General features: G+C 47.9%; 1 protein-coding gene across 1 annotated transcript; it reads left to right on the plus strand.

The window, feature by feature from the left end:
- Positions 1-4,005: 4,005 nt before the first annotated feature.
- Positions 4,006-7,762, plus strand: LOC311220176 (keratin, type II cytoskeletal 75-like; the record flags this gene model as incomplete). Its single annotated transcript, XM_084303638.1, has 9 exons — positions 4,006-4,500; positions 4,958-5,172; positions 5,478-5,538; positions 5,659-5,754; positions 6,033-6,197; positions 6,400-6,525; positions 6,903-7,123; positions 7,405-7,439; positions 7,545-7,762. 9 exons carry the CDS (start codon positions 4,006-4,008, stop codon positions 7,760-7,762), a joined length of 1,632 nt encoding a protein of 543 aa, XP_084159764.1.
- Positions 7,763-9,767: the final 2,005 nt, after the last annotated feature.

Here is a 9,767-nt window from a genome sequence, read left to right on the forward strand (position 1 = left end):
AGGTTTCCTTTCAGACGCCTTCACTCGCCAGAAAACACCTTAACACTGGTCCTTTATTAAAGCATAGTTGGGGTGAACGGAACGAGGGCCACCTAAACCCTATGTCTTGTCGCACAGGAGCCTCACTTTAGGAACCCTCTCTCAGCCGTGTTGTCTAGCACATGTCGTGTAGGGCTCTGCTACTGAACATGAGTCCAACTGTTTTAAATTTGCAACTTGCTTGTTACAGCTCAGCATTTTTGGCCGGATTTTGTATATAAAATGTGTCCCATGACTGTTTGTCTCTCTTCACTTTCTGGTGTTTGTCTAATAAAAATGCATATGTAATTTATTCTATTGCGTGGACCTTTTAATTAAAGACGTGGAACAGCAAATGCAAATGCAGATAACAAGCACTTTTCCTAGGGCCTTGCCCAGTTAAAGGCACAGATTTTTACTCCTCATCCACATTTCCTGCATCTCCCCAGCAGCAGCCAAAACACAGGTACAGCGTAGCACCAAGGGGAGGTCTGCTGTTGATTTCAATGCACTAGTTCTCCCCATTGTGCATGTAAAACACCTGGAAGCTAAACACAGGGCACGCCAAGGCAAGAGTGGGGCACAGGGGAAAAGGTCTAAGATTCAATTGCTATGCAGCTCCCAGCCAGTACAACAGCCAACAGCCCGACTCCCAGGGGGTGCAAAGGGCAGTGCCAAGTGTGTGATGTACCTGCATAAACTTCTAACAATAGGGAACTAATTACCAGGGGAGTCAGAGCAACCACCCGACTTGTTCAAGAATATCACTCCATCTTAAAACCCCATTTACTGTGAGCTGTCTCACCTAAGTGTAAATGCCAGCGTGAAAACACCTGAGAGCTCTCCCCTCCTGTTCCGAGCATTGGCCACCCTGTCTGAGGAGTTCATCTCAGGCCTCGGATTCTCTCGTTCTGTCTCCTTCATCTATAAGTGGTGGAGAGTCCGGACTACAAATATTCATATGCTACTCTGAAGGGAGTTGTCTCCCATTCAATAGCCATAAGAAAAAAAAATATATAAAAAAATACCTGTCAGAAGTAGCAAGTCAGAGAATCACAGAATCATTAAGGTTGGAAAAGACCTCCAAGACATCTGGTCCAACCATCCCCCTACCACCCACTAAACCATGTCCCTAAGCACCATGTCCAACCTTTCCTTGAGATTAATTGAGAAGTAAAAGCTGGGCATTATCTGGCTGAAGGATACAAAGAAGTGACAGATCTACTGCTGGAAGATGAGTTGAAAAAATGTGTGACAGAGTCCCAACCCCCTGTGTATTTCAGTAAGATCAGGAAACATTCAGAGATGTATTAGGAAAATACTCAGCAATGGGTTAATAGAGGAGGACCAGCAGTCTCTGAATGACAGACTGTATTCTGGTTTTCCTTCAAGACCAGCAGTTTCCCATAATTTTCTAGGATGCTCTGAACTCAGCACGTTCCTCTCCATATCCCCCGGGAAATCTCCTTCCCAAAAACTTGCGAGTTGGTTATGGGTCTGCTGCAGCTCTCTGCTCCTTCCCCACCACCTCTCTAGGCATTTCTTCCCACTACGTACTCCTTCCTGGGAAGGAGCAACCTCCTCCCTCCAAACAGCAGCTTGGGCAAGGCTTAGTAATGGTCTTCCTCTCTGCTGCCCAAACACTCTCCCTAACCGAACAGGATGCAGTGTATATAGCCAACAGGCACAGCAGATGGATGCCATCCATTGCATCATCGCATAAGTCATAACGTAGAGATTACAAAGCTCTTCACCTACCATGGGAAAGGCTGAGGCCAGGATTCATTCTCCCCAGGCATGCCTTTTTGAGCAAGATACCCCTGCCCCCTCTACCCTCCCCCCCCCAAAAAAAAAAAAAAAAAAAAAAAAAAAAAAAAAAAAGACAAAGATTCCCATTTCTGGGTACATGGCCAAGCTGTCCTGGCCAGGGACAGCTGGCTCTGCCAGGGCTCTGATCTCCAGCTACATAACCTCCTGCTTCCCCTCCAGCAGGACCTGTCAAATAGATGCAGAGATGACCTGGGGCTGTATTCCAGCAGGGGAGGACAGCCCTCGTTAATATGAGTGCAGCCCAGATTAAAACCTTAGTCATAAGGCAAGGAATGGTGCTTGCACTCAGGGGCTCGAATTTGCAAAGCACGGAGGGAGCTCTGCCTCCAAATACCCTGATTGCTAATTGCTACCCGAAACGTTTTGACACAGTTCTTCAGGACAGACGTGATTGGTGGCTTAGTCACAGAAGCTCCTCTGTGACTGAGGAGCTGTCTTAAAAACTGCTGCGTGTTGTAACTCACAGTAGCCAAAACACTCCCAGGACAGTTATTTTAGCTTCATTCCAGAGTGTGTAAGAGAAACATTAGAAGAATAGGGAGCAAAAACGTGGGGAAAAAAAAAAAAAAAAAGGAAAAGCATGGCTAAAAGGCAAAAAAAGATGACAGGCATCCACAAATCACCCTCAGTGGACCTTCTGGCCAAACTCACTTGACTGTCCAGCCTCCAAGTGTGAAATGGCAAGCACGAACGTGCGCTTGAAAGACGCATCTGAGAACACCTGCTCCCGTCCCAGAGCCTGCATGTGTCTTTTTAATGGCTGGGAAAGGCTACAGCTTCCCAGCAATGCTCTGCAGGTGTGCTGCTCCTCTGATGTTCAGCTTGGACACCCACAAGAGAGACATACCTTGGCAAACTCCTGGGGCCGCAGGGTTCAAGAGAAGCATGTCCATCCCTGGAAAGTTATGGGCATCCAGACAAGATACTGGGAGTGACTTCTGAGCATCCCACCTTCTCCGGGACAACTTCCCATGCATACAGTGCTACAACACAGCATACATAGGGCAAGTCAAGACAGCTTGTGCATCTCTCTCTGGAGAAATGCACCGCTTGACATCTCCTGGGATCTACGCGGCGTAAGAGTAGAGGGAGTTGACTGTGAACAATGCTACAAGCCCAAATCCTAGGCATTCAATTTCCTTGTGAGTAAGAGTTATTGAAAAAGGAAGACAACAGATGTGGGGAGAGAAGCCTGTTCCCAGGCTTCCCACTGGGTAGAGACAAGGTCACCCCGTGAGTCAGGAAACGGGCACACAATCCGCAAAGGTGAAGCCCTGAGAAATCGCCAGCTCAGGTTTTGTGCCGTCACAGCCAGCGGTAACTCCCTCCCAAGTCATATTCTGATATTTCATCACTTGTCAGTCTGAATCAGGATGAAACGTAGACACTTTTCAAAGAAAGAAAAGATCCGAAAATACCATTCACAAAACTACCTTTCATGTCTTTCCCATTCCCTATGTGGTTTTTGATAGCTGATGGTCTAAGACTTCCATTAATGCCCCATTACTCCTCTGGCTTCCCTCCATCACCTCTTTCTCCTTCTTGTATCAGCTCTGGTTTCAATGCCTCGTTTGGGCATGAGAACAGGAGTCCAGAATTTCCAGCAAGTTGGGGCCTGAGGTGCTGATGCCCTGCTGGGGTTTACTCAGAACCACAGCAACAGGAAACAGACCCACAATAACAGGTTTCTCAAACTTCGGACCACTGTAAAACGATAAAATGTGCTTTTACGCAAGAAAGGGATCGATTCATCCGTGAAATACAGATGAGTGAGCGCTTGCCCAATCTACTGCAGAGGTGAAAGGAGGGAGTGGGAAATGGACGGCCACGAACAAAAGTTGAGCAGGCAGCATTTAGCATTTTCACAGATATTTCAACAGCCAGACCATGACTGTCACAAAAAAATGCAACTCCTGCAACTTTCCAAGTGATTCGTAGGTGCGTGTGCTCACAATGAACTCACCGTTCGCATTGCTGCTAGGCGTGCCGAGCCCGGTTAATCAGTAAGATGAGCACCACACCAGACCCATCCCCAGCTTGTAAGGGTATAAAAGGGCCAGCCTGAGCCTGGGGAGCACAACTTCATCTTCCCTCCCTCATCCACTTCCTCACTGCTTTATTCTCCCTATTGCTCTCGCCCTGCTCACATCAGCTGCCATGTCTCGCCAGTGTGTTGCAAGGAACCAGTGCAAAACTGGGTTCAGTGCCGCTTCTGCCTTCATCCCAAACGCCTGCAGCACCAGCTTCATCTCACGGTCAACTTCCCAAGGTGGAAGCTGCGGCACCGCTGCTGGGTATGGAAGATTTGGTGGAGGTTTTGGAAGCAGGAGCCTCTACAATGTCGGTGGATGCAATAGGATCTCCGTAGCTGGAAGGGGTGGTGGCTTCTATGGACCTGCAGGTTTTGGTGCTGGAACTGGAATTTCCTATGGTTTTGGTGGTGCATCTGGTGGTGCCTTTGGGTTTGGTGGTGGCATGGGTGGCCCTGGATTCCCTGCTGTTCCGACTGGGGGCATCCACGAAGTTTCCGTCAACCAGAGCCTTCTGAAACCTCTCAAGCTGGAGATTGACCCCAACATCCAGAATATCCGTAAGGGTGAGAAGGAACAGATCCAAACCCTCAACAACAAATTCGCCTCCTTCATTGACAAGGTGAGACATGAGATTTATTGGATATGCTGTGCTGATTCTTCAGTGGAGAAGCACAAATAAGGGCAAGTTCTATCTTTATCAGCAATTTAACTCTTCGTGTACTGCCATATCTAACAGCAGCAGCCAGGAAATAAAACACGAGGGGTGCTGGGTTTGAGACCACTTGTCCCACACATTCATGCTAAGAGAAGACCAGCCAGCAGAGGGAAAATGGTGATATAGGATGTAAGGAATCAGAGCTTGCCATATAGTCAGGAATGTTAACATAGATTTGTAATGCTTGCTTCCGTCTATGTGTCTTTCAGCAATCTGTGCTATTGCCCAGTCTTTGAGTATGAAGCGACAGCTGTTTCCCACAGGCTGGGAGCTCCCCCCTTTCAGCAGGATGGTACCTGGCCTCTCTTAGGGAAACCATCCTGAAGCCACTGTTTCTGAAATATCTTTTTTCTCTTTTCAGGTCCGATTCCTTGAGCAACAAAACAAGGTCTTAGAGACCAAATGGGCCATTCTGCAAGAGCAGGGGAACAAAACAGTTAGAAACAACATTGAACCCCTCTTCGAGACCTACATCGGCAACCTCAGGAGACAGCTGAACAGCTTGCTGGCAGACAGGGAGAACCTGGGAAGTGAACTGAACAAGGTGCAAAGCCTTGCTGAGGACTTCAAGAACAAGTAAGTCTGTTCATTTGTGGTCTGCCTGGCCGGCAAGTGGGCTGCGACAGATGACAGCTCTCTGTTGCACCAGTGCAGTCAGACAAGGCAAGAAGGGATTTTTTGCTAATATAATCTTCTGAAAAAGGCCCAGGATTAAGTTTGCATATGTGACATAGAGAATCTCTGTGCCTTGTGGCTGAAAGTCACAGGCAGAAAGCCATAGAGCTAAGAGACCAAGCTACAAAACTGCACATATAAAAACAAGTTATTAATAAAATGACTTCTGCATCAGCCTAGACCAACCCTCCATTTCCATCCTGCAGATATGAAGAAGAGATCAACAAGCGCACAACTGTTGAGAACGAATTTGTGATCCTGAAGAAGGTGGGTGCATGCACGCTGCACCTCCCAGGCCTGCGAGCTGTCTGCATGACCACAGCAAGAAAAACATCCTGCAGCTTCTCTGAAAACTGCTTCATTTTTGTGATGTGTTTCCTCTTCTAGGAGGTGGATGGTGCCTACATGAACAAGACTGAGCTGCAAGCCAGGCTGGACTCCCTTGTGGAGGAGATAAATTTCCTCAGAGCCCTTTATGAAGCAGTAAGCACCCGCGTTCATGCCCTTCTAGTTCCTAATGCCCTTGCTTCCCTTTCCCACCTCAGAAGCTCAGGACAGATTTTTATTTTTTTTTTACACTTTGCACTAAAAAGTCAATGCTTTTTCCATTTCACCTGCTGTATAAACCCTTCCTGAAAACTTATTGGAAAAATCCCTTTGGACACCCAGCTCTGCCCTCTGCTTGGAGCATTTCTGCCCCTTGAGCAAGAGGGGAAGAGTCTCACGCCTGTGACTCACCCAAACGCCTGCTGCCTCTGCAGGAATTGTCTCAGATGCAGACCCAGATCTCTGACACCTCTGTCATCCTGACCATGGACAACAACCGCAGCCTGGACATGGACAGCATCATTGCAGAGGTCAAAGCTCAGTACGAGGAGATCGCCAACAGGAGCCGAGAGGAGGCTGAGTCCTGGTACCAGTCCAGGGTGAGTGCCCAGGAAGGCTTCTGGGCAAACCATGCCCCCTGCCCCAGATCCTTCAGATCTAAAAATCCTACAAAGCTCTAAGTGCTGATTTGGGATTGAGAACAGCTGCATGCTTTGAGCACAAACACCCGCATTCCCCCACGCTGCTTCGCACTAACCCGATGGATTTTACCTTGACCGGTTGTTCCTCTCTCCGCCACAGTACGAGGAGCTGCAGGCTACCGCAGGCAGGCACGGGGACGACCTCCGCAACACCAAGCAGGAGATCTCCGAGCTCAACCGCCACGTTCAGAGGCTGCGGTCTGAAATCGACAGCGTGAAGAAACAGGTAAAGGGAGAGGAAATGCAAAGACTTGACTTTTCCTGTTGCCTAGCCTTGGCTGCCCAGCCAAATCCAGCAAATGAAAATAAATGCATCTCAGTGCGTTTGCTGGATAGGGAGTGAATATGACAGCATTTATCTGTGCAGTAACTTCACAAAGAGTGACAATATTAATAAACCTGAAGAGATACAAAGAGGTGTGGAAATTAGATTAAATCTAGGCTATGACCTGGCCCAAAACATGGATCAAGCCAGTGATTGTTAAGAAGCCCTATGTGATAATTCAGCATCTTCTGCACCTAGGCCAGCCATCACAACTCCGGGGTACAAAGAACTGACCTGTGCTCTAGATGGGGAATTCAACCACTGTTTTTCCCCCCCAGTGCGCCAGTCTGCAGACAGCCATCGCGGATGCCGAGCAGCGCGGGGAGATGGCCGTCAAGGATGCCAGAGCCAAACTGGCTGAGCTGGAGGATGCTCTGCAGAAAGCCAAGGCAGACCTGGCCCGGCAGCTGCGCGAGTACCAGGAGCTGATGAACGTCAAGCTGGCCCTGGACATCGAGATTGCGACCTACAGGAAGCTGCTGGAGGGCGAGGAGTGCAGGTGGGTGCAATTTTTTCCAGTTTCCAGTGGTGCAATGGGGTCACAGACCCTTGTCAGGTTTAGAAAAGGCCCCCTGGGCTTCCCACGTTCAGAGGGCTCAGAACCTGTTTAGAGATGAGCAATTGCACAAGAAGATGAGCCATTCAGGAATACGGCAGCTTTTTGTGCAAACTTTGCAACTTCCACCAAAAACATTTCAAAAAAGTTCTGCTGCTTTTTCAACCAGCTCCTGTTCATAAGCTCCCCTTAAAAGCTTACTGTCTCCTTTTGCTCCCTAACAGGCTCTCTGGAGAAGGTGCTGGTGCAGTGAATATCTGTAAGTAACTTGTAAAGACGGTTTTGTGACCTTTACATTGCTCTGCCTGCCACTCAGGGGTCCCTGTTTGTGGATGCCTCTAATACGGGTGCTTTCCTCTTGCAGCTGTGACCAGAACCTCTGTAGGATCAGGATATGGAAGTGGAAACTCTCACAGCTTTGGGGGTAGCAGCGGTATTGGAGGTGGGGTCTGTGCTGGAGGAATGGGCTTCGGCTCATTCGGCTCAGGTGGACAAGGCATGGCCGGGTCATGCGTGGTTGGTGGAAGCAGTTCCAGCATGAAGTACGTCTCCACCACCTCTTCAAGCAAGAGATGCTACTGAAGTCAGACATCAGCACTGCTAGCCCATGTGTGCCAACCTTCCTCTCATGTTGTGTGCAATCTTTACTCTGTTACTTGCAAAAGGTTTGGAAGTCAAAGCTGTCTGTCCTTATTTATATAAAACATGTCATGCTCCTGTTTGTTTTTTGACTCTCTGAAAGCCTCATTTCCCAGAATTTGTCTAATAAAAAGCACGTGAAATTCATTCTGTTGCATTCTCCTTTCAATTTCAATTACTTTATAGCGCCACAGGGGAAAGAGCACCTGACAGAGCAGAGCAGAGCTGAAGGGAAACACAAGTCACACACACAACAGTTGAGACCTTTCCTTCCTCTGCCCTCACTGAAACTCCACGAGTACCACTTACATCTCAGAGGAACTGGGAATGTGATGTTCCATTCCCATTTGCGTGAACATGATTTTTTGGCATCAGAAAAGGAAAATACCACCTTCCTTACCAGGCATTAGTGACGATGTCCTTCTATCTTCATTTCTCTATTACAGCATCTCTGCAGCTTCAGGCCACCTTGATCACACCCAAACCCCTGTAACCTTTCAAGGTTTTATGTTAGGAGTCAGGGAGGGATATAAAGCCATTTTTTCCCCCAACAAGCAAGTAGTTCAGCTCTTGTGTTCTGTACACACAGTAGCTGTAGGATTTAATACAATGCCATCACTGACATTACCATAATTTGAAACGTAAAAGACCCTTTAAACCCCCAAACTCAACCTCTTTGGAAAGAATCAAGTTCTTAGACATAGGCTGAAGATGTGTTAGACCCTGAGAGTAAGGAAGGCTTAGTTCCCCTCCCCTGAACAGCAGAAATGAGAGGCTAACTACAAAAGCACCAAAGCCCGTATTAAGGAACAACCCCTGTGCCGAGGTTACCGCAGCAGATTGTGCTGGTTCAGTCTCTGACACAACCCTGCTGAGTGACTAAAGCGCTAGAGGTAAACGTGACGCACATGAAGGGCACGCCGACTCCTAGCCTAAAGAGAAGGCGATACAATAAACCCCTGCTTTTCATTAATCCTCCAGATCTAAGCACAGTAACACGCTACCTGAAAGGAAATGGCTTGTCCTTGTTAACACCTGCCCGTCTTTCTTTGGCATCTCTGGACCATATTTCTCCTGACACCAGCAGAACAGGTATTTGGCTTGCTGGAGGCTATTCCAACGCTATCCAACAGCAAACAGGTATCTGACGGCCTGGAGTTTCACATGGCAGCTGGTTCTCTCTCTGGGGGACTCTCTGCTTTCAGCCTTTTGTCTAGGCAAAGCATCCAGGCTCCCCCTGTAGCCAACAGAAAGGCACAGGTGCCTCCCAAATTATCATCTTTATCAGAAGTACCACTGTGCAGATGAAGTCTTGCTTGCAAAGCTGAGGAGCATAGACCAAGACATCTAACTTCTCTTTTCCTAGGTCAAGGCAGGTCACTCCTACCCCAGGAGCAATTGAGGAGCAAATTCAGATTTTTCTTTAGTGAAGCATATCAAATTAGTATTTTCAACATCTCTACTTTCCCTCTTCTGGAAAATGCAGTCCTGTCAGCTTTAAATTAAATGGGCACTGACACCTAGCTAAAAGCAAGCTCAAAGGGAATGTTCAGACACACAGATATATTTTATATATACATATACGTATATATATTCCCACCAGTACAGTAATCACCACTCTGAAAAACACAGGTTAGAAATTTCAGTTAGTTTTATGAGCCTGAAGGTTGCCAACCTGTTGCATTAGTGAGCCAGGTGATTAACGGGCTGGGAAAAGTGGCCATGTGCCAGCATACCAAGCTGATTAGCTCAGTCAACTGGGCTGCAGCCCTCTCCAAAAGGATATAAGGCAGGGGGGTACTCCAGCTCCCAACTCTGGAAGATCTCTGCCCATCTGCCATCTCACCTCATCATCCTCTGCTCCTGCCACCAGCAAACAGTCGCACAGAAGTCAGTTGGCACTAGGTCAGGAGGACTCGCTAAGGGTTTTAGTGCTGCTTCTGCCACT

This window comes from Netta rufina (assembly GCF_964035555.1).
Source record: "Netta rufina genome assembly, chromosome: 30".
NCBI lineage: Eukaryota > Metazoa > Chordata > Aves > Anseriformes > Anatidae > Netta > Netta rufina.